Source organism: Cupressus sempervirens, chromosome 7, assembly GCF_028749045.1.
Source record: "Cupressus sempervirens isolate cs-2001-9-10 chromosome 7, ASM2874904v1, whole genome shotgun sequence".
NCBI classification, from domain to species: domain Eukaryota; kingdom Viridiplantae; phylum Streptophyta; class Pinopsida; order Cupressales; family Cupressaceae; genus Cupressus; species Cupressus sempervirens.
This window is the reverse complement of record NC_143124.1, coordinates 196,260,977-196,285,247: the sequence shown is the minus strand read 5'-3', so window position 1 is coordinate 196,285,247 and position 24,271 is coordinate 196,260,977. Positions and strand designations below refer to the sequence as shown.

At 42.0% G+C, this 24,271-nt stretch overlaps 1 protein-coding gene across 3 annotated transcripts in view; it reads right to left on the bottom strand.

Moving 5' to 3' along the window:
* FRA3 (Endonuclease/exonuclease/phosphatase family protein) overlaps positions 1-24,271 on the bottom strand; it is a 134,895-nt gene that overhangs the window by 44,382 nt on the left and 66,242 nt on the right. For all 3 annotated transcript variants that reach the window (XM_089791038.1, XM_089791036.1, XM_089791039.1), the window contains 4 exons: positions 12,793-12,958; positions 12,572-12,672; positions 11,959-12,208; positions 11,655-11,778 (listed from right to left, as the gene is read on the bottom strand). In XM_089791038.1, coding sequence (XP_089647164.1) covers positions 11,655-11,778; positions 11,959-12,208; positions 12,572-12,672; positions 12,793-12,958 — 641 coding nt within the window. The remainder of the gene's footprint in view (positions 1-11,654; positions 11,779-11,958; positions 12,209-12,571; positions 12,673-12,792; positions 12,959-24,271) is intronic.

Here is a 24,271-nt window from a genome sequence, read left to right as displayed (position 1 = left end):
CTCATGAAATATGGCCAAGATTATTTTTTTTTGGCATTTAAATGGATTACAAAAATGATAATGCTGGTATAATGCACACCTACAGCTGAAACTTATAACACTTAAAATGCAATGCAAACAAAGGAACCTGGTTATAGAGGGCAGTAATAATTTTCTCCAATGCTATCTTCCTACTTTGCTTTTTTTGTTCTGCTTTTTTCAGATTCGTTTCTTCACTTTGCTTTTTCGAACTGCTTTTTCGGACTGTTTTTTTTTTTGGATTTTCTTTTTCGAGTTGCTTTTTCGAACTTGCTTTTTCGGACTGCTTTTTCAGCCTGTTTTTTCGATTCTGCTTTTTCGGCCTTTTTTTTAGTTCTTTTTTCGGACCGCTTTTAAAAAAAAAAACCCTTTGAACTGAAATAGAAACTTCCTCAAGATATGCAATTAAAATGCCTTCAAACAAATCCTCAAGATGTTGGCCCTTGGCCACAGTTATGCTCAGCATGATATAGCTAAATACTATCTCCAAAGTGCAACCCTTCAAAAGATCTTTCACTTCCTCAGTTATGCGATCTACTGGGAGGTATCGTTCCCAAAGACCAATTGAAAATTTGCAGATCTAGATGGTACCACAAATGCTCATAGAGAAAAGGTAGTAGAATCATCAAATCCCATCCATCCAAATGAGAGGCCGAGCCGTTTATTTATTCACTTTTCTAAAAAGTTACTAAGAACTTCTAGAAGCATCCATTATAAAAACTCATTATAATGCACTTTTATAATTAAATAACTTTATAAAATAAAAAGTGCAACTCAACTTAAAATTATAACATGTAGGCCGCATATAAAAAAGTAATGATAAAATAATATCTCCAAGAGCATAATAAGCCATCCAATCCTCAAATAAATGCCAGAATGACCCTCTCATCACAACCACCAGTCTACGAGAGTCCGTGATAGACTGATTCGGCACGCAAAACGATGTCAACCAAAACAGGGACATTACACGGACAGCCGCTTCCACATCTCGCCTAGCCACGTCCCTATCCTGCACTACTGCTGCCATGTCCCTCAATAGTGCTGCCCGCTCTGCTGCCCATGCTGGCTGTTGGTCAGCCAAATCGGCGGCTAACTTTTCTCTTGCCCCCCTCTCAACCGCCAAAGATCTCTGAGATGCAATACCGTTCGCTGCACTGTCCGCCTCTGCGTGCCACTGAGCATAGTAAACCTCCTTGTACAATCCCACAATCTCATGTGCCAGCCTCATCAATGGAGTGTCACTCGGTCCCAGCTCCAGCTCAATGGCCCAATCTACCAACATCTTTGGTGTCTCAACCGCCGGCCAACCTCTATCCACAAAACAAGTCTGAAATCATTGAGGACAAACCCCACGAATATACGCTCGGATCAAATACCACTCTCTCCGCAGATTCAGAGCCTGAATTGCCACATCATGTCCCTTCTTCAAGGTAGACTTCATGGTTCTAAGGTAGCCCTACACCTATCTTCGTCTGACCCATAATCCTCCTTGGTAAAGCCCTCCAATGACCATTCTGCATCACTAATCTCCTCATCAGCAGGAAACATGCCCACATCCGGTGCCGCCAGCTCTGCTCTTGGCGCAACCACAGCCTGTGGCATTCCCTCCTCCTAAGGCTGAGGCTCTGGTACTGCCGGTGATGCTCCTGACCACCTGGGAGACTGAATGGACGGACCCCGCTTGGCAGGAGTGAGTCGGAACTGCTGCCTCAAAAATACACTAGCTCTATCCATCACCTCCGGTCGCTCTGACTGTGCGGACTCCATGCTCTCCTCCTGCTGTACTGGCTGGGCTGACTCGGCTAGCTGGGCCTTTGCTAATAAGGATGATGAAATAGTGACATGCATCATAATCAATCACATCCAAACGAAACTAAGGGTCAGGCTCTGGCGCTGGCAACTGTGCTCTCTGTGAGATTGCAATTGTAACGACATCTGCTTGTGAAACTTGCTCCACTGGAATCACCTTCGCTATAGCCATCAGCAATATATCGATGACTGTCCACGGGACAATATCTATCACTGTCTGTGGGAGAACTTTTGTCGCTGTCTGTGGGCCCATCTCCATCACTGTTGAAGGGGTCATCACGACTAGGGCATGGCACTGGCCAAACAGGGGAATGATTGTCATGCAAGTAGTCAAGTGCGCCGAAGTTGACAGCTGAGGAGGGGTAAAGAATGTGGACCCACTACCCGCTGCCTCACCGCCAACATCCGCCGAAGTGCTCCCCTCCTCTTCCACGGACTCAGCCCTGTCATTCTCCGAAGTGTCCTCCCGTCCGCTATCTGTATCTCCGGAAGCGTTTAGTCCTCGGAGTACTCTCTTCTAGCCCACTGCAGTTCCACCTATATCCAAATGGCGCCAATAGAATATGGGAGGCTTCCCATCTGCCAACTTGCCCTTCGGAGGAGCCTCAAAATCATCCAGTGGTATCTGCAAGCTGCAGCCTCCAAAAATAGCCCAATGGTGCGGTGCAGCATAAAAATGTTCGGTGCTGAAGCGTCATGAATTCCTCCATCCTGTCGGCATGGACTAAGGCCCAATCATATACCAAACCCTGCATGATACCATTCATAAACACAACTTGTGCCAACGCTATATTTGAAGCCTGAGTGGCACCTGTCAACTTGCTCTTGATGACGTCCATGATGCACCGCCAGTGACCCTCCCGAATAAAATCCCTGCGAAGCCCTCTGCACTTTGACCCCTAAACCGTTGCGTCCCTCTCCATGGGTGTAAGATCCCAGCATACTAGATCTATCCAATGCTCCTTCCAATCCCGTGACAGTTTGTGATTCTTGATTTCCACTTTCTTACCATCAAGGCCAGGAATGATGAAAACCCTAGTGAAATCCTTAAGTTTAAATGACACCGTCATCTGATGCCTTTTGTACATGAATGTGCTTGTTCTGTTCTACTGACTATATGTCTTTATCATGGCACACAATACTAATTCGAACAACCAGATGGAGAAGATGGGAAGCTAGATGGCCCAATGTACCTGTGCCCACATCAGAATCTGCTTAATCTGGTCTGCCTCCGGGGTCTCCTGCCACCACCTCCGACATTCGCTCCCATTAAGACCCTCGAATTGGACGGTGAGATAAGTAAGTTCCTCCCTAGTCTTCTGCTTCTTGCTACTGGAACCCAAGGGGCCTGCAACTTGAATCCCCAATGCCAAAACCCTTGAATTCTTTTTCATATTTGCCGCCAGCTAACTCTTCCACGGCTTCCGTTTGCCTGCCAATTCCATGCAATAATGGTTTATTTCTCCTTATATGGTTCCCCCTTTAGAAAATAAAAATAAAAACATTACCCACCATTGAAGAAGCCAAATCTAAGGCACAAGCATACTCTCCTGGGAAAAATAGTGTCCGTTACAATGCTCGCAATCCGCGAAAGATGAAAACAACCTCTTCGATGAGCACTGGCAAAATAAAGGAAGGTTACCGTAGGGTAGCCAAAGGTAAGGAGACAACTTTTCGCGCCAGCAATCACAAAATGTCGCACAACATTCCTTCCCAATTCCACCCGTTGGTTGGACTGAGAGTAGAGAGTGCAACCCGAGAGGACTTCCGAGAACTCAGCAACTACTGATAACTCCGATGGGGTATGGTTAAGTTGGATTATAAAACCCTCAAATTCAGCAGAGCACCTTCATCTCCAATTGCAAGCATAGAGCAAGCTTCGCCAAGCAACTGTTGTCAACTGCATTTCAGAACTCGAACACCGAACCTCTTTCAACACTTTCCATCGCATGCTCAAAAACTGAAGAATCTCTATACAAAAAACACCAATGCATCACACCTAAATCTTGAGATCGAATTTGGAAAATGGAAAAGAACCCCATATTCAGATCCGTATGAAGGTTTCGATCATTTGGAAACCGCTTTATTCGAAGGACAGTGGGAATGAAGAGCGATTTTGTGAGGACAGAATTAGTTGACAGCGGCAAAGGAAGACATGGCTCACAACCCCGTCAAGCTCCTGCGTACAACAGTATCTTTAAACCCACCATTAAGAGCCTCTCTGATGGCCAAGCCCTTTTCTTCCACAGACAATTTCACCCCAATCAAAATGGAAACCATTCTTCCATTCACCTTACTCAAAATCGACCCTGCGCACAGTGTCAACGATGGCTGATGGGCTTCTCAGATTCTACCGTGACATGTTTTTAATGCGGCGCATGGAGATCGCGGCTGACTCTCTCTACAAGTCAAAGCTCGTCCAAGGGTGTTGCCAGATCTTTCCATCCGCCGTAGACTAGTTTACATCCGTGGAAGGCTGTTCATCTAATAAACAAAAGAATCCCGCGGACAGGAGAGTTGCCGCAGAGCAATCTCCCACTGAGATGTGCTTGCGGCCCATCTCTTGCGGGGAGTTACCCACGGAACAATCTCTCGCGGACATGTGCCCATGAGGCATCTCCTGCAAAGAGTTTCCCGCAGGGCATCCTCCCGTGGCCTACGCATCTTTTTTTTTTCTTCTCTTTTTTTTTTTTTTCCCTCTTTTTTTTTCTCTTTTTTTTTTTTTGAATATTATAGAGAACCTCAGTTTGGTGTCGACGTATCTCGATCGTCTAACGACGATGACAAAGGACTCGTGAACATACAGCAACGGCAACAGCGACGATGACACCTGGTATATTTTCAATTTGGATCTGTTAACCGGCTGAGGTACCTCCTGTCCGTCCAAGGTCGATAGTTTGATTCCTCCATTGTCACCAACTTCTCGGATCTGGTATGGTCCGACCCATCGCACCTTGAACTTCCCTAGTTTTATTTCATTGCGACCGTCGTACTTCAACACCAACTGTCCCGGCTGTAACTTACTACGTTTCAGATGCTTATCATGCCAGACCTTGCATCTGTTCTGTGTCACTTCTGTCACCCACTGTGCCAACAATCGCTTCTCCTCTAGCTTATTCAAACTATTTAGTCGCTCTCGTAAGCTTTCCATGTCATCCAGCTTGTTTTCCTGCGCAGGTTCGGAATCATGAATTCTGCTGGTACTATCGCTTCCTATCCAAACATTAACTGGAACGATATGTGCCTTGTCGTCACCTTGTATGCCGTGTGGTAAGCCCAAAGGGCGGCAAGTAAGTTTCCCTCCCAGTTTGCAACTTCAACCGCACAGGATTTGTAGATGATAGATACCAGAACTTTATTGGTAGCCTCGGCCTGTCCGTTTGCTCTTGGATAGTACGGACTCAATAGTGAATGATAAATCTTGAACTGGGTGGTAAGCAATCGGATACATGATTAACAAAATGCCCTCCCCTATCACTTGTTAATTCCAATGGAATTCCATGCTTGGTAATGATCTGTTCATAGATAAACTTTGCATTGCTTATGGCCAAGTTATCTGGTAACGCCCGTGCCTCCGCCCACTTGGTCAGGTACTCCGTTGCAACGATGATGTACCGGCACCGTCGACTCTTGCTCACCCTCAGTGGTCCAATAAAATCTAATCCCCACCGCTCAAAAAGTTCCTACGCATGGGAGGGGTTAAGCGGCATAAAGTCTCGCTTCAGCGGCTTCCCAGCGCGTTGGCAAGTGTCACATCCACCGACCCATTCCCGCGCGTCGTTGTACACTGTCAACCACCAAAGACCTGCGACCAATTTCTTTCGTGCAGTGGTGTTTGATCCCATGTGTCCGCTTGTGGGACCCTCATGTGCTTCTTTTAACACTCGTGTTATCTCCTCTTCTAACACATCGCCGAAGAATATGATCCGGTCCCATTTTGTAGAGCAAACTATTGATCAATTGAAAAGTACAGCTCCTTATTATCAACTTGTGCCTTTCACTTGGTGGCATCCCAATGGGAAACTGTCCTGTTGACAGGTACTCGTCGATACTCCTGTACCATTTCGGCAATACCCCAATCTGAAACAGCTGCGCATCAAGAAAGTCATCATTCACACCCTCCGCTGGTTCCCCTGTTTTGATCTGCGACAAGTGGTCGGCGCTGACATGTTTCTTTCTCGATCGGACAATAATCTTGAAAGTAAATTCCTGCAACAGAAGTAGCCATCTGTTGATCCTCCCTTGGATGACAGGTTTATTAATCATGTACAACAGGGCCTGGTGATCAACATAGAACACAAACGGCGTAGCGAGCAAATAATGACGGAATTTTTGCACAGCATAGACCATTTCCAACACTTCTCTTTTAGTTGTGTTGTAGTTTTGCTCGACCTTTGATAACAACCGGCTGGCAAAGAATATCAAGTGATCCATTCCATGGTTACCTGTTTGTGCCACGGTCGCGCTAATCGCATAGTTGGAGGCATCCACATGAACATGAAACTCTTTATTCCAGTCCAGATACTCCAAGATGGGTGTCATAGCTAGTCGTACTTTCAGCCCTTCAAATGTCTCGTCTTGCTCTTTATCCCATCTAAATGATTCTTCCTTATAGGTTAACTTGTCTAATGGGTGGGACACCTTGGCAAAATTTTTAATAAATCTCTTGTAATAACCTATATGCCTGAGAAAAGACTTTACCACTGTCACAATAGTGGATGGCTGCATTTCAAGAATGACTCTCACCTTGTCGGGGTTTGTCTTTAACCCTTCCTTACAGACAATGTGTCCGAGCAGTCTTCCGTGCAGAACCATGAATCTGCAGTTCTTGGGATTCAACGCTAGCCTCGCTCTGCAAAATCTCTCCATGCACTCACCAAGTGTTGCCAGGTGTCTGTCTTTTGTGCTGAATACTGACCAATCGTCCAGGAAGGCTTTGTAGTTTCCCACGGACATCCTGTCGAAGATATGCAGTATAATCTGTTGGAATGTGGGCGGCGCGTTACACAACCCAAATGGGATCCGATTGTAGGCATAAACTCCATCTTCGACGACAAAGGTTGTCTTCAATTTGTCCTCCTCCGCTATAGAGATCTGATTGTATCCAGAGAACTTGTCCATAAATGAGTAAATTTCATGTTCGGCGACCTCCTCCAAAATGTTGTCTGTGAATGGAATCGGGAAGGGATCCTTGATCGTGACTGCATTCAGGCATCTGAAATCGACACATATCCGGATCTAAGTAGTATTCTTCTTTAATGAGATGACTATCGGCGACACCCATTCGCTAGTCTGCACCTTGAGGATAATGCCAGCTTCCAGCATCCGGTTGATTTCCTCCGTAACCCATGCTGCATAGTTCTTGTTCATCCGATAGGGTCGCTTCCGTACAGGCATAGCTCCTTCCATCAGTGAGATATGGTGCACACACAATTCTGGCAGTACTCCCTTAAGGTCCTTGTATGTCCATGCAAACACATCCTTGTATTCCAGAAATATCTTGAATGTCGCGGCTTTGTGTACTGGATCCCAGCTATCTCTAACTAGTATGTTATTCGACTCTGCCTCGTCCCCCAAATTCATTGTTTGCAGCGTACCTTCATTATACTCGATTGTCTCCCCTTTATTGAATGCATGGGCGGGTGTAACATCCAACGGTGCCTCCCCCTCCTTTACTTTAGTAAATTCCTTCAGATATTCGTTTGCTCTAGGACCTTCCTCAATCAACAGAACATTGCAGCTGTGAAATAATTCATAGTCCTCTATTTGCCAATGGTAGAGACCGTTGACCGAATCCAAGTCGTCATCCGTTGATCCCCCATCCAATCGCAGGACTCCCTCCTAATCCGATTTCATCCGTTGTCTACGTTCATCCTCTTCTTCCTCAGAATCTGATGACAGGGCCTCTTCCCCTACCATTTGGGTATGCAGATCAATGACAAATTGGCGGCCTTTACTTTCCAGTGATAAAGTGTTCTTCCAGTCGTGTCGGGCTCTCGCTTCGATAAGCCACCCGACGCCCAGGATGGTGTCGTATCCTTTTCTCTTCAATGAAATCACCACGAAATCCAGCAAGAACAGCTGAGTGCCAATTGTTACCGGCTGTGCCATGAGAATACCCAGCGGTTTAATGCCATGTTGATCGGCTGTCAGTAGCTGAAATCTCGAAGGCCACAATATCGGCTGTCGAAGCTTCCTCCAAGTTTCTTCCGGGAATACATTTACGCCGGACCCTCCATCAACTATTGTGTTCGTGAGAACATGTCCGAGAATCCTCATCTCGATGACTGCAAGGTGCCGTCCAGATGTCAGGGCCAGCAACATCTGATCTTCTCCGCCTACAACAATCTCCTTTTCCTTCCCTCGACTTGGTTCTCCCGATGACTTGGGAACTGGCTTAATATTTGAGAGAGTAGATCGGAGTTGAGGCATGCTGAGAAGCAAATCATTTATCTTTACTGGTACCTCTGTCTGCAAAATTTTCCGTACTATGTTTTGTTCTGCGGAATTCCTCGCTAAAGTGTCGGTGGTGTCCTGAGGTGTTGCCCCTTGGGATACTTTTTCAACCTCCACCCATGCTTCAGCAAATTTCCTCTTTTTTTCGGCGGGGTCTAGGTATTCTTTTGCTTGTTTTCGCGTAATTGCCAGAACTTCTTCCTCATCCGTCCTGACAATGATCAAGTTAGCTCCAGATTTTGGACACTTGGAGTCTTCGTGATCGCCGGGTCTGCACCATCGGCACAATAGTTGAGGTGTATTCGCCGTTGGACACTCCCGCACAAAATGCCCCCACAAGTTACATGCGCGGCACTGAACAATCAGCCGTCCATTTGCATCATACTGGATTCGGCTTCTGCTCGTATTGTTATTGTTATTGTTTGCATTGTTATTGTTGTTCTGTCTGCATCTATTATTCCTGTATCTGGCACCTGCACTATTGGTGTTCCCGTTACTGCTCGACGGGGAAGCCTCCTGTATAAGAAGCACCTGCAGAGATCCTCTTGTCTTCATGTTAAAGGGGCACTCCTTTGTCGAATGGCCCATGATTTGACAAATGTCACAGAATTGATTCTTTGGACAGGATCCTTTAGTATGACTGTCAGTCTTGCACTCAGTGCACCACACCTCACTGCTTTTTGGCTCCTTCTACATCTTTTTAAACTCCATCATGCGGATCATATCCTTCTGTAGGGCGCGGACCTTCTTGCTACTGCCTTCATCGTCGCTGCTATCTTCGCCAGAAGGCTCGTCATCATTAGAATCAAACGAACTAGTCTTCTTCTTCGTCTTGTGATCACTTTCGAGGTTCAATGCTCTGTTATAGGCTTCCGTGTATGACGACAACGGCACAATTTTCATTTTCTTCGGTAGATTTGGGCGATCCGCTGCTTATTTTTCATTTTGTTTATCAAATCTTTTAATTTTCTAGCGTAAACGCAGATAGTTTCATTCTTTCCTTGCTTGGTATTGAAGATCTCTACTACAATTTCATTATCGTCTCGCAATAGTTGAAATTCGGCCAGAAACTCCTTTTTAATGTTATTCCAACTGTCCAGTTTCTGCGGATCTGTACTAGTAAACCAGTCAATTGCTACTCCCCATAGGCTGGCCAAAAATTGTCTCATCCAATCGTCTTCGTCAGTTATCCCATTTGCCCTCCAGATCGTTTTACATGTTTTGCAGTGTCGAATGGGATCGGCCGGACCATCGCCATTAAACTTCAGCAGTTTTTCTTTTGGTCCCGCCATCACGATCAATTTGTGTAAACAGGCTTTGCTCGGTCCTGCAATACTAGCATTGTTAAATCCCACACCGGTGGTCTACACTCCCACACCAGCAGACTGCACTCCCACACTGGCAAACTAGTCTCCTCCACTGGCGGACTGCACTCCCACACTGGCGGACTGCACTCCCACACCGGTGGACCGCTCTCCCACACCGGCGGATTGTTCTCCCACACCGTCAGACTCAACAGCTACGAATCTTGTTGAAGAAGGGTGTTTTGAAGTTGTCCCCTGCGGAAGTATATCCCAGATGAAGAGTTCACTCCATGCTCTTGCTCCATCGGCACTCCAAGCCGTGCGAGTCGATGCTCTTCCATCTGGATTCTCTTCCCTCGACGAACACATTCAAAAACTCCTCTCGTGCTTCTTTCACTAATTCCACCTGCTGTCAAGTTTCCTCTAACAAGTCTTCTGTGCTCCGATTTCCGTCGGCAATCTTCTGCAATATCCTTCGGCATTCGAATTGTTGTGCCAGAATTAAATTTTCTTACGCAGTATGGATTCCATCTTTTCCCTTGGCCTTATTTCGATCCTTGTTAAGCTGATTTGGCATTAATCTTCATTCCTCCCACCTTCCAGGTTCATAAGGCAACGATGCCAAATGTTTACCGTACAGGTAAAAATGAATGCATATAGACAATGGAAATACAAACACGAACAGCAGAACTCCTTAGATTATTCGCATATGCCAGCCATTACATTATGCTTCATTAGATGAATGATGATTTACAATGATCCCAGACGGGATATAAATACTACCCGCCAAACCTTCCCGAAGGAGTCCATCGGCCACAAACATTATGTGTGCTACAAACTATTTACCCGTTGGCTACAGAATACAGAAACACCGACGACAATCACTCCGTTGGCTATAGAAACACCGACGACAATCACTCTATCGGCTACAGAAACACCGACGACAATCCAGTCGGCTGACATGAAATACCTGTAATGCTCAACCATTGATGAGGCAACCATAGTAGAGGTTGGTTGAGATTTATTCAAATCCATTATAACCATACACAAATTATGGTAGTATAGGAAAGAACTAAAGAATATGGTACACAAAACAGAGGAAAACATTATAACTGGTTTTATAGACCACTTTCTGCCACATTGTAGAATGTTTTGGTTTCATCTTTCAGCCATGACGACATGATATTCACAGCCATTATTAGCAGTATGTTAGCAATGACAGGAATAACTGTTTAAGCCAGGTTGCGATGTATATATATAGCTTTTACGAAGGTTTTGAACATTTCATTTTTCCATTATTTAGTAAAGAGGTGAATTATGATACACCGAGTACTATATAGCATACCAAATTGGTCATATATCCATTTGAGGGAGGACATTTGACTGATTTTAATTTTTTATTTAAGAAAAACTCTAGCTGCTGTCCAGGAATTGCTGGACATTACTGGGACCTCCCGGTGTTGATGGACATCCCTGGATGTCCCCAGATGGCCCTGGATGGACGTTTCCAGACATTAACAGAATTTCAGGGACAGCCCAAGGATGTTTCTAACATGTCCTCATGGCCGGAAGAGTTGAAAACCCGAAATCCCCAAAGGATACATCCCCATGTATCCCTGATAAAAGCATACGTCACATATTGTTTCAAATGTTAATATGCTTTTAAAGTACAATTTCAAAATCTTGACTTATAAAAAAGAATGATAATATATATCAGTTAAGTTTTTATGCAATTTGCAGAAAATAGTAACTATTTTAAATGTAAAACATAATTGAAGTTTCTCAATTTTCATAGCTGAACTGTGATTTTATTGATTAACTGATTTAGATTTTCCGAGATAATTTTTCAACCCTGTTGGCCATTGACAAATAAAAAGCACATTGCTTGGACTTGATAAAAACTACATTTTAAATTTTAGAACACAAGTGTTAGTGCATAGAACATAGAAGAATATTATCAGTGTAAACTGGAAAATCGTTATTCATATCAATGGACATCACATTACATGCAAGATTTCATTAAAATCCCCTAAAAAGTAAATTATATGGATGAGTTACCATACAAACCTTTCAACATAAGAGACAATGGGGCACATCAAGTTGCACTCAGTTGAAGTATCATTAGAACTGTCATGGAATAAAATTCTGTCACACCAAGCAGGAACTCTTTTCTTCTCACTCGAGTCATATTCTGCAGAACAATAGATGATACTAAGTCAAAAGCTTCCAAAGAATCCCACAACAAAATAGATGGCAGTCATTCAACCTAGAAAGTTTATTTAAGGCATTTTATATTATACCAACAATCAAGAGTGTAATGAGGCCCTTTTTATATTCCTCATGAAATTAGGGGGAGAATGAATTGACAAACCTTGCCATCCAACTTGACCCTTGCCAAATTTATAAGTTGGAGGGAACTTGATATCTCCTTCTCGCAAACCTTGAAATACACGCCCAGCTTTCATCTCTCGTCTCAATTGATCCTTCACTAGAAGAGTGTCAATTTTTTTATTGGCTATGTAATATATTGCTTCTTCATATGAAATATCGTCGAGCCTATAATTGAAGTCTCCTAACCATATAACCATGTCTACTTCTGCCAATTCGGGCATCTCCTCCTCCTGTACGAACATCACTAATTTCTGAACTTCTAAGTAATAGGTTCTTCTTAATAGTTAAAAAAGCAAAAGGAGAAAATATTTTCCATGAGAAATAAGAGTTTTATCTTAATATGCATGAGTAAAGCATGTGAACATCAAAGCCCAGTCCACTCTTCTCATACAAAAATAGAATAACATTCACAAGGGACGTCATCTACCAGCAGCATATTTAAAAGTTATTTGGGAACCAATTCAGAAGTATATTGTTTCCATCATCAGTACCCTCAACTGGATGTAATTCACTAGTTTAAAAAACAAATGAGAAAATAAGATGCATTTCTCTGCATATAGTCCAATTTGGATTCAAATGGAACATAAAATTACCAGTAATGATGGAGAGTCTTTCTCAGCTTGGCCAAGTTCTGGATTTGTAACTCGCCATGCATTTATAACCTTGAACCTTTGAACAGCAGACAAGACTTCCACTGTTCAATACCCATGAAATGTTTTAGAATAAAAATTGAAGAGAAATGTGATCAAGCATTAATAGCTATAAATCCTTGAAAAAGTAAATAAAATGCTAAACTGGAAGGTTATGACTGTACAAGCAACAGAGCTGACTCCACATGCTATTCGGCTAAATGTCATGTTCTCGTAGACATGCTCGAAATCTGCATTGCGACGTCCAACTGCATCTAGATGAGCTGCAAAATGGCAGTTTATAACACACAATGTCCGGCGAAAGACACTCATCTTCAAAGCCACAGCTCCCTATCAAGATATTTCTAACATTGTCAGCACATATATCACAAATTTTAAGATACAGAAAACCATTAGCAGCTGTTATGTGTAAACATGCTCAATCACTTTCCAGTATTTTAACAGACTAGAATGAAACAATGGATTGTGCTGGGAACAGAAAAGTAATAAAAAACTTAAACGAAGTTCAGGCCAATTTATGGTTGCTTCTTTACAAAATCCATATTTAAGACAGATATTGAAGTCATGAATTAATTGAAACTTTAATCAAGAGTTATCATGTACATGTTTCTTTTGCACCTATGAAAGTGGAATAATATTCATTTAATACCCTTAAAGATCCGGTTATCATGCAACTAGATGAGGAAGGAAACAAAGGGGGGAAAGGAAGTCATAGAGAACAAATAACTATGGTTCACATAATGGAGAAATGAAGGGCACGCAGGAGCCAATCGTCCATAAAAATCAATTTGTGACATTTATTGAGTGATGGGACACTCCTTGAAAGAGTGCTTGTACAATCTGTAGGTATGGAGTATACAAGTATTCTAACCACCGAAGAAGTGACCCCACCCACCACACCACCAAGAAGCACAACTACCAATGCCTCCCTAGGGGGCCATCGAAACAGTAGATGTGTATGCAATAATAATAGCAACAATAACACGCCAAAGCAAGACGTGTATCAAAAATGTGATCTCCCAAGTCAAGAACATGAAAAGTTTTAACAAGGCAAGGCCAAAACGTGACCTCCAATAGCAACAATATGCATCCAAACTCAGAAATGACTCTCCATGTATGGAAAATGTGAGCTGGAAATGATCAAATCTGGGCGTTTTTGGGCAAAAATGTGCCCTATTTTTGCTTTGAAATCAATCAATTTGGCAAGGAAATGCAACGCCAAAAGCATGAATATGCATAGAAACTTCAAAATACCTCCATGTAGATCAATTTCATGAATTAGAATGTAGGAATCTGGACATTTTCATCAAAACGTGCCCTTGGATTGCATGAACATGGACAATTTTTCTCTTAGACGCAAAATTGTGGTCTCAAGATGCAAATACATGTGATGAAATGCAAAATTGCATTCTATGAAGGTCTTTAGACATTTCTAAATGCAAATCTTTTGGTCTTCTATGGAAATCGTACTCTCTTGGAGAGTTTGCATATTTTAAATAACATGTACATGGAGTCAAGAGGCAAATCACACTCTTGGGACCCCTTTACATGTTTTAAAAATTACCAAAACAATTTAAGAAGTGCGATCTTGCACTCTCCAAGACCCTTTACCTGTTTTAAAAATAATGCATTTACATGTATTAGATTCTTTTGATGCAAATCACACTTTTGGTGGCCAAACACATGATTTTTTGATGAATAGTCCCTTCTCTATTAATTACATATTAAAGTTACATATTCACAAAAAAGGGGCCGGGGGATACAAGATCACCCCGTGAGAGTTCAAACAGCAGAGCTAGAAACACTAACAACTATTCATCAAAAAAACATATAAGCAACCCTTAGGCGGCTAAAGCAATGCCAATCAAGGGAGGAGGATCTGGTCAATCATGAAAACCCCAAGCATCAGAGAGGTTCGTGGAAGGCTCAACGGGAGCCCACCACTTAGGGTTAGTAGTAGGTGTAGGCCAACCAAAGGCAAGAGGAGCATCCGGAAACCAACTCAAGCCATACCGTAGAGAGGCAAAGTGGTAGTGGCAAACATCCTAGCCATTGAAAGAGCGGCAGGAAGCCTATGAATACAACATCTGCGAGCGGCGAGCAGAGAAACGATGCCCCCGACAGTGACCACAAGATGAAGTTTGCTCCGTCAAAGTGGAACACGGTGGCATCTGGGCAACCATACAAGGCGCATTGCCCCAATGATTGGGAAGCTCCTGTAGACGGGCCACCTCAAGGGCCACCTTGTTGGCTTGTACTTATATCTACAACATTACATTATTAGTATTACATATGCAAGCTTTAGTATGCATGGAAACATTTATATCCAAAAAGTTGCGTGTAAAAAGCATTGCATTTCTATCCTTCCATAGAGTGAAAAGAATCTCCATCCTGAAAGCATGCCAAATTTGGGAGTACTTAAAAGGGATTCTAGGAGAGTCCTCAAGCATAACCATATGCCAAGAAAACGGCTTTGGCCTAAGGGGCTTAAAAAAGTCATGGATCAATAGCCAATATTGTTGGGCTCTTCAACAGAACCAAAATATGTGAAAGAAAGACTTAGTTTTCCCAAAAAACGGACAACGTAGGTCAGGAATACCCATATGCTTAAGCCGAGAACCCAAAGGCAACCCCTGGAAGAGGACACACCAAACAAAGTGTGCAATCTTCGGCTTAGTAATAGCATTCTAGATTGTACGAAACCTCCATTTCCAATTCTGTTGCTACAGCTAGAACATGCAGATTCTTCAGAACATATTGAGATTGAAGATAGTTATTCAATGGATGAGGAATTGATTTTTGGAACAGGTGAACAAACTGAACAAACTAAACAGGGTGATCATTTTTGAAAAGGCTGAACAAGTAAACAACACTCAAATGGCTCGTATTGAGAATGAACAAGGATGAGAAGCGAGGGAAACCTTGCGGGCTATTAGAGATGGGCAGGACAATATAACCACTACACTTCAATAGCTTACAAGTGCTATGCAATAGTTAGCTCCGCTTCACAGGACAGCCCTGAGTCATCACAATGGAGGTGGTAGTGTGGTAGGATCACCCCGAGCTGCTAGGGCCCCCACATGGTACACTAACAAGGCTTTGATGCCCATTTTTAATGCAAAGGAAGAGGTAGCACCACCCACAGCACCAAACTTACTACCACAAAATGTTATGGCAATGTACGATGAATGGGATTTATTCCTTGATTGGGTTAAGCAACATTTGTCCTTTGTTCAATACTTAAATCAAAAAATGGAGACCTTGACAGATCCAGATACAGTTGAGAGGGCAGTGAGGTATACGGTTTCTACTTTTAGAAGATCGACATTGAGATTGCAGGGAAGGAAACTTGAGTTTCTCCCGACAGGTGCCTATGATGCAGATGTACCTGTATTTAGTACGAGACCTACTAGTCCTATATGTAGTGTTGCTCCAGTGCAAGAGGCAGTTGCTTCCTCAGGTGGGACTGATGCATGTGTGGAGTCACCCAGCTGTGATGCCGGTGATTTGGGTGTTACAGTGGAGTCAGTAAATGTGGGTTCATGCTCTAGCATTATTGATTCATGGCCTGACATAGAGTCATGTGTGCACAGTCGAGTGACAGTAGTTGAGACTCTATTAGGTGATAGGAATGCAAACAGTGTGGGCACCTTTGGTGATTTGTTTGATGATGTTATGATTTGCACCAAGTATGATACCCCTTGTCAGATATTGGGTGATGACTCTTATGAGAATTTTGATGAGTCCCAGAATCAATGTTTACAGGATCTTACTATTAAAATGGAAGCTAAGACATGTGTGGAGATTGAGATTGCGAGGGCTTCTATTTCTTTGGAGGAGTTGTTTGAGGTACATAGTAGTTATATCTCAAATGTAGAGTTGTGCAAGGATGATAGCATATGCATGAGTGATCTTATGGTGGACAGTTTGCATTCAGTTTCCTATCACAGTACTATTAGTGAGACATAGAGCTTGCATAGGAGTCAGGGGTTACAAAGGCATCATGTGACTTATCAGCTGAAGGTGAGTGATAGTGACATTTCTTCATCTCTTGATCATTACGATGCTATTTGTCATATGCTAGCTACATCCGGTTGGGGTGCTCCTACGTCAAATGAGCACGATGATAGTAGTATTTCCCTAGCAAAGGTTCATGTCCTTCGAGAGGCTGTTAGGATCTTGAAGCATAGCTACTCTCAGTTAGTTGGTGGCAGAGATTACCTTCTAGAGTGGGGAAGCACCTGCTATGAGACATTGTTAGGGAAAGAGGAGGTGGTTGAGCTCACTCGGGAGCTTGAGGTGATAGTGGACTCTCTTCAATATACTCAGTTGGTTCTTTAGGAGTCACAGTCACAGTTGGATGAGGTTACTGAGGAGTTAGAAGGGGTACAATCAACACCAGCCCCAGAACTTGTTCAGTTACATATTGTGGTTGGTGGTGAATTTGCTTCTCGGATTGAGGATGAGGGATGTGATGATGTGGCAAACACATACGTCCAGGATATGAGTGTAGTATGTAGAAAGGAAGTGAGAGCATCAGTGGAGAAAAGATCTTAGGGTGGTTTGCTTCCTTCCATTGCAAGTGAATCTATTTCTTCTTTTCATACAATTGATAGCATGGGACACTTCACATTGTCACATTTTTAGAGAGATCAATTGTGGATTGCAAGGGAGCAGATTGATGCTTCCACATATAATTTCTACTATACTGAGTCATTCATGGAATATTTGCTGGAGAGCTCGGATTTGTAGGAGGTTTCATACAGTATATCTGAGGGTGCTCGCATTCAGGGCTCTCGTGCTATTCAATGATTGGTGAGGAAGATTGTAGAGACCTTGGCTACAATGCTTTCCAATAGGGATTTGGTGGTTGGGATTGCTGAGGGAATTACCTAGGATCCTGCCCGACCAATAGTTCAGAGTCAAAGATTAGAGCCATCTTCTGATTTCCAGTTTGATGATGATGAGCTCTTGACAGAGATTTAGAGTTTTTATCGACATTACACAATGAGGAGTGCTCATCACTTTTCTCTTAACCCATAGGTAGAGGACTTGATTTTCAGCGTTATCGATGTTGACAAAAGGTTTGATATTCATTACACCCATAGAGGGTGTACTTCATTGCCAATGGAGGGGGATTCTGAGATATAGGGTATTGTGAAACAATTGGATGTGCTCGGGAATGAGGTGAATCAAAATCACAAACGGATGACCCAACTAATTTCGAATCCAAGCTTTGAGCAACACATGATATTATTTTTTCGAAGAGCAAAATGTGATGATACAGTTGCGGCTTTAGATTTGCGAAACATTTCTTATGAGACACTGCATGAGTTGGGCACAATTGAGGTGGAATGTGATAAGAATTTATGCCAAGTCAGATGATGCAGTTGTTGACATGAGTTCCCCAGATCATGTTTTTGATGGCAATGTAGTGATAGTGGGAGTAGAAGCATGCGAGGACACTGTCATATCAACAACCACTTTTGTGTCGGTTCAGCCATCCATTGAGGAATTTAGCAGTATGCATGTGGTTATATATGTGTGCTTCGATGATAGTACACTTATTATTTTTGATGAGGTGAGCGATGCAGTGATATAGTCATCTTACACTATCGAACAACAAAGTGTTGATGTTCACTTCATGGACAATCCTACATTTGACATGAATGCAACATTGTCTTATGACAATCCATTGTTTGAGTTTGAGGTTTGATCACTCACTTGAGTGGAGTTGGGCTCAGTTTTCACCATCTGTAAAGATTTAGTTTTGTGTTGCGGCAGTTAGTAGCATTCCTAAGTCCACAAATTTTGACGTGGCTACACCTATAGTTGATACAGTGGGCATGAGTGCATATGGTTCTTCTGTAGCTATGTCCCTTCAACGAATTGTTAATTTGGATTCTAGTCTAGTTTATATTATATGGGTGTGAACTAGGATGAAGATATTTCTTGTGGGGAATTCTTATGGTGATATTCTAACCCCTACATCATTAGCACAAGTTTTGAGTGCTATACTGCAGGTTATGTTGTTGGTCCTGATGATGTTAGTAGTATGCAATTAATTCAGTGTTAATAGGGGTGTCATGTACTACTTCATTGGGATCCAGGTAGAGGTTGAAGTTCACTGTTATTGTTGGATTGCTTGGGGGAAAGCAATCTCAGGAAGGGAGGACTGTAATGTCCCCATTGGTTGCTAGCATCAGTATTTCAGGGATTAGCCTATATTGGATCCTCATAGGCTAATGAGGATGGTTAGAGGGTCTTCTAGGGATTGGTTCATCTCCAATATTCACCAATTTATGGATTTGGCCTTCACTCAATGTCATTTGGACTCCATTTGTCAAACTTATTATGTATAGTAAGTAAGGGGTAATTGAGATGGACCCTTTCTATTTTTAGAAAGTTTATTTGGTCACATGGGGAATTATGAGGAGAGATTCCTATTTCAAATGGCATGGCAATCAAACAAGTATTTCAAGAGATATTAAAATTTGAGTGACTTAAGTGATTGATTTAAATATTTTAATGTTATAAAGTTATAAAGTCACTTAAGTGACTAAAAGACGAAATTGGCTTTTAAATTTTTAATCCCACATTGCCTAGTTGTTTGTGTCTTCCCAGATATCAAGGGTATAAAAGCGTGGAGCTACATTGGGATTCACACAGCAAATGAATATAAACTAATTCTTCAAATCCTAATGGTCGCTTAATTTGTGACTGGATTCCTTCTAAGGATGAAATCCCTTTTAGAAGGTTGGTGAAGCTAGACGCAAACCTAGCTATCACACATCAAAGTGCAGTATTTAGTTTGAATTTGAGATCTTAAGTGCATGAAAGAAGTGGGAGATAAACATAAGGCAGGTTGGCTTAATACACAGCACACTAGCAGTGATCCAGGTTGGGCATCAAGTAAATAAGTTATTCACATTATCCAAGGTAAAACTTAACACCTGGAATAGCTGCCTTGACTTCCAGTTCAAATACATGTCTGTGTTGCTATATCATGGAGTAGAGTTCTGGAAAAGAACAGCAAAAAGGATTATCAGTCGGATAGAAGCATCAGTGGGAGCCATGTCTGAACTCAGCCTGGCCTGTGGTATATCAGAACCGGCACACATTTATAGTGTAACATCTGCAAGCCGCCATCGTCCACTTAGCAGGTCCAGTCTTATTACAGGTGGAGACAAGACTCTGCACGTCCCTAGTCTTCAGCAGCAACTACAGGTGACAGAAGTCTGTGAGAAGTTTTGAGGCAGCCAGAACTGATAACAGTGGCAGTGGATAACTGATTCATTGCATTAAATGAATGATGGTGGATATTGGTTTCAAATACGTCTCAGTCAGCTTCCCACAAGGTGCCTCATCTTGAAATCAGGTCTGTACCCCACAAACTTATTCTGTAACTTCACCTTCAGTATTTGATCTTCCTATTATATGTAGTGACAAATCATATTTTGCATAAGAACATTTAATGCTGGAGTCTACTGTCATTAAATATTGATGTACTGTTCTTGTTTGGTTATAAGTTTTCATTTATTATCATAATTAGTTCACAGCTGAATGTGGTTAAATAACAGAATAATAGTACTGTGAGAGATTGCTTGATAAACTGGTTTATTTGACAACTGTTTGACATAATTCCCGTAAGTTTAAATTCATTGTTCCTTATCAAATCCGACAAAATAACATTACAATTTACCAGCCAACAAAAGCAGCTTGGTAAGCCAATAATCCATCTTTTTGGAAATTTTCTCTAGCACAACCTTCCAAAGGTCCACAGCCGAAGCTTGAAGGGAAAACAGAATACGCAAAAAATGGATATACTATATAGAGAATTAAAAAATATAACTACACTATATATGCTATATATATATATACATGATATATATACATGATATATATATATATATGCTGGAAAAAGTATTATATGTGTAAACAAAGAGATAGAAGAGAGATATACTATATACAGAATTAACAAATATAACTACACTGAGACAAAGACAAACACCAATCATAACAGTAAGCCAGGGAGTAATTATATATGAACGAGAATGCTACAACATTCAACCTTAATCTAGAAGAGGGACATTACACGTACCTTCGTAGACAGCAATGATGTTGTCTAGGACATAGCGGGATTTGATAAAACCAGTTTGCTCCAGACAAACAATAATCGACAAGAGATGACAAATTTTAAGTGCCATGGCCTTGGCTATGATCTTGTAGGAGACATCCAGCAAGGTGATGGGTCTCCAATTACAGATATCTGCGGAATCATCAGCTTTAAGTATGAATTTGATATTTCTTTTATTGATAATGTTACCTAAAGACTTAGAATGACAGGCTTCCAGGTAGACCTTGTGTAGATCATGCCCTACGAAATCCTAGAAAACTTTATAAAATTCTCAAGGGACTCCATCACACCTAGGAGCCTTGTCATCCGCCATGGAAAAGACAGCCTCCTTGACATCACTGAGGGTAAGCAATTGCTCACAAAGAGCATGTTTCTCAAACGCAAGCCAGTTAGGAGTAACAGTAGTGCATTGCTTCAAGGCCTGGTCCCATTCCACAGAATTCACCTATGCTGTGAAGACCACCTCATAATTGCGAACAAAGGCTTGAAGAATGTCAAGAAGCTCAGAAAGGATTTGCTGGCCTTCCTTAATATTTTTTATCCCCACCGAGGTGTGACAAGCTCTGAGAGCTTGGAAAAATTCCTTGGAAGATTGGTTCCCTACCTCAAGCTAGTGGAGACAGGCCCTGATTTGGGGACCCCTGGCAACATGATTGTTAGCAACTAGCTTCTGATGACAGAGGCTGGCATGCCAAAGTTGCAGGTCTAAATCAAATGGATTCAAGGCTAGAGCCTCAAAAGCCACACATTGATCTTTGGTGATGGCATCATAGGACTGCCTATGGTACAACGCAAATTGTCTACCATAGATCTGGAGAAATCTTGTCATACGTGTGATAGCATTATTCCACCATTGTATCCATCCACAGTGGGTGTGAGCCGAGGCTCTAAATTCCAAACATGCAAAATGTGAGCCATAGTGGGATCATGACTTAGCAATGACATATTGACGAAAAATTGCATTTTAGAAGGATGCCGCTGAGCTGTTTGCCAGGTGGTAGTAAAAAGAATGGGGAATAATCTAACAAAGTCACATCCGACAGAGGAATGACAGGTAACTCTCTTTCCTTAGAAAAAGAGAAAAAATATTATGCATATATCATCACAAGATCAAGCCTTTTTAAAATGTTCTCAAATTTAGCTCTAAAACTAGATCAAGTATGCCAATTTCCATTAGAATGGCAGCCACGGGCATTGGGATCAAAAAGGCCTAATTTATTATGCATGTAGCACCAAGCTTCTTCTTCCCCAGCTATCCACCGAAAAGGTATAATCCCTTCTTTATCAGAGGCCAACTCAACCATATTGAAGTCCACACAGATCAGCCAAGTGGCAGGCGGCAGAGAATCCACCATCCAACGCCATAGTTGAGATCTTTCAACAGCCATCATTGGGAGCATAAACATTAACTATACCAAACGAATGATTACTGAGGGGCATCAAAATCCACACAACCCTGTGCGTGGGGTCAGAAACATTTGAAATAATAGAGGAACTTAAATGAGGTGAGAGAAGAGTAACTACACCATCTCAACCAGCATCATGTTGGGAAGAAAAAACTACATTGTCTGGCCAAATAACATAGAAAGAAGCATTGAGCAAAAACCTTGAAATTTTAACTTACTGGAGACAAAGGATATCTAGGAGACCAAGTTGGTGTCTAGTATCTTGCACATAGTATTTGCGAGGGAGGTCTATGAGACTCTACACATTCCATGACAGAAAATTCATGGAAACAACACTTGCATGTTGTCCTTGTCACCAAGAGAGGAGAAACTATTGTGCAAAAATGAGTTCGAAGTGAAGGTAGGGGAAGAACCTCCAAAGATGATTCTCCACTTCTCAGAACCACTATCTGGGTCTTCTCCACGGTCATTTGGGTTGCAAGTGTGCCACAAGGGTTGAGAACCAAGTAGAACAATCATAGAAGCCGCCTGCAAGGTGCGGACCCAAGTGGGCCAAGAAACACTTGCAGAGGTCATTGTCCCTCGGTGAACAAGGTTTGAAATGGGTGGTGGAACTATCGGCGTGACTGGTGCAACAACAGAAGTAACAAGAACAATCTCCAGCGAAGGCTGAGCCGAGGAAGACCCTTTTTGCTTTGTTGGCAAGGAAGTCTTACCCTTGCGACCAAAGTTGTCCATTCATCTTTTTTGCCATTCTCAGTAGGCTTGGCCTGCGACTCTTTGGTAGGGGTTGGCTTGTGAGGCATGGCCAGCAGACAATCCTTGATCTTGTGCTTAGCTGATTGACACCGATAGAAGGTGTTTGACAGGTTCAAATAAAGCACCTTTTGTGTGAAGGTGTGAGCCCCAACTTGAATGTCGATAGTTTCCTTTAGATCACAGGAAAGATCAACTTCAATACATACCCTCCTCTAAGGATGAGCGTTAAAAAACATCTTTGGTTCCATGCAAGCCATTTCACTAAGGGTTTGCGCAATTCTAGCAAGACACAAGGAGACCTTAGAACTCAACCCATATAGGAACTTTCAACTTCTTTTCATCTAAGACAGAGAAGTCTCGAGACCACTACTAGAAAACCAGCAGTGAAGACCTAACTAGCCAGGGTCCGCGGTTAAAGTCTGTATCAGCCTGGGAAGGGTTAGCAAGTCGAAATAAAAAAGAGCCTTTAGTAAGGCTTTAAATGCCTTTGAGCCTGACTCCATGAGGAGTCTAGGGCTTGGATACCCATTCTTTAAGCATGCTTTCAGGAGGAATACTAACCAAAAAATACCCTATCAAAGTATGTTTTTCTACCCAATTATAGGAATCATCAAACTCCTAAATGTTGAAAACAATATCAGGGGAAGGCTTACCTCATGAAACACTTTTGGAAAAAACTTTCGCAGTCATTTGCTCAAAGTAGTTTCCATGAGCATTTGTCTCAAAGACTCTAGAACCAAGATCATCAAGGCCAAAGTTGGCCAAAGCCATAGTAAAAACCCCTAATGCTCCTGCAATTATTGCGGTATGATAGGTGCAAAATAAGATACGTAATCACAAAGAAAGTATTACTGCATGCAAAACTCTAGCAAAACCAAATGCATGTTTTTAAAACTATGCATTTACATGTTTTAGTATTTAAAAAGGCCTTTCTAATACAAATCGCATTCTTGGAGACCCTTTCATATTTACATGTAAATGGATTGAAAGTTGTATTTGCACAACTTAGGTTATCAATTAAGCACATGTTTAATTGATTTTTGAGGAAATATCACATAATTGGGTCAAAAATTATATTTACACTATAATAAATATATCACATAAAGTAACTCAAAAACTAATTACACTATAAAGTTAATAAAGTCACTTAAGTGAAAAATTAGAAAGCAGCTCAACTTCAAAATATAACATATAGTGCTCCATAGTTACTGAAGTGATAAATTTAAGTGATAAGGTAACTTAAAAACATAACATAAAGTGAATTCAAGTTATATTTTTCAAAAAGTGAATGTCAACATTAAAATATAACATCATAATTTGCAAACTCGGCTTCAGAGAGTA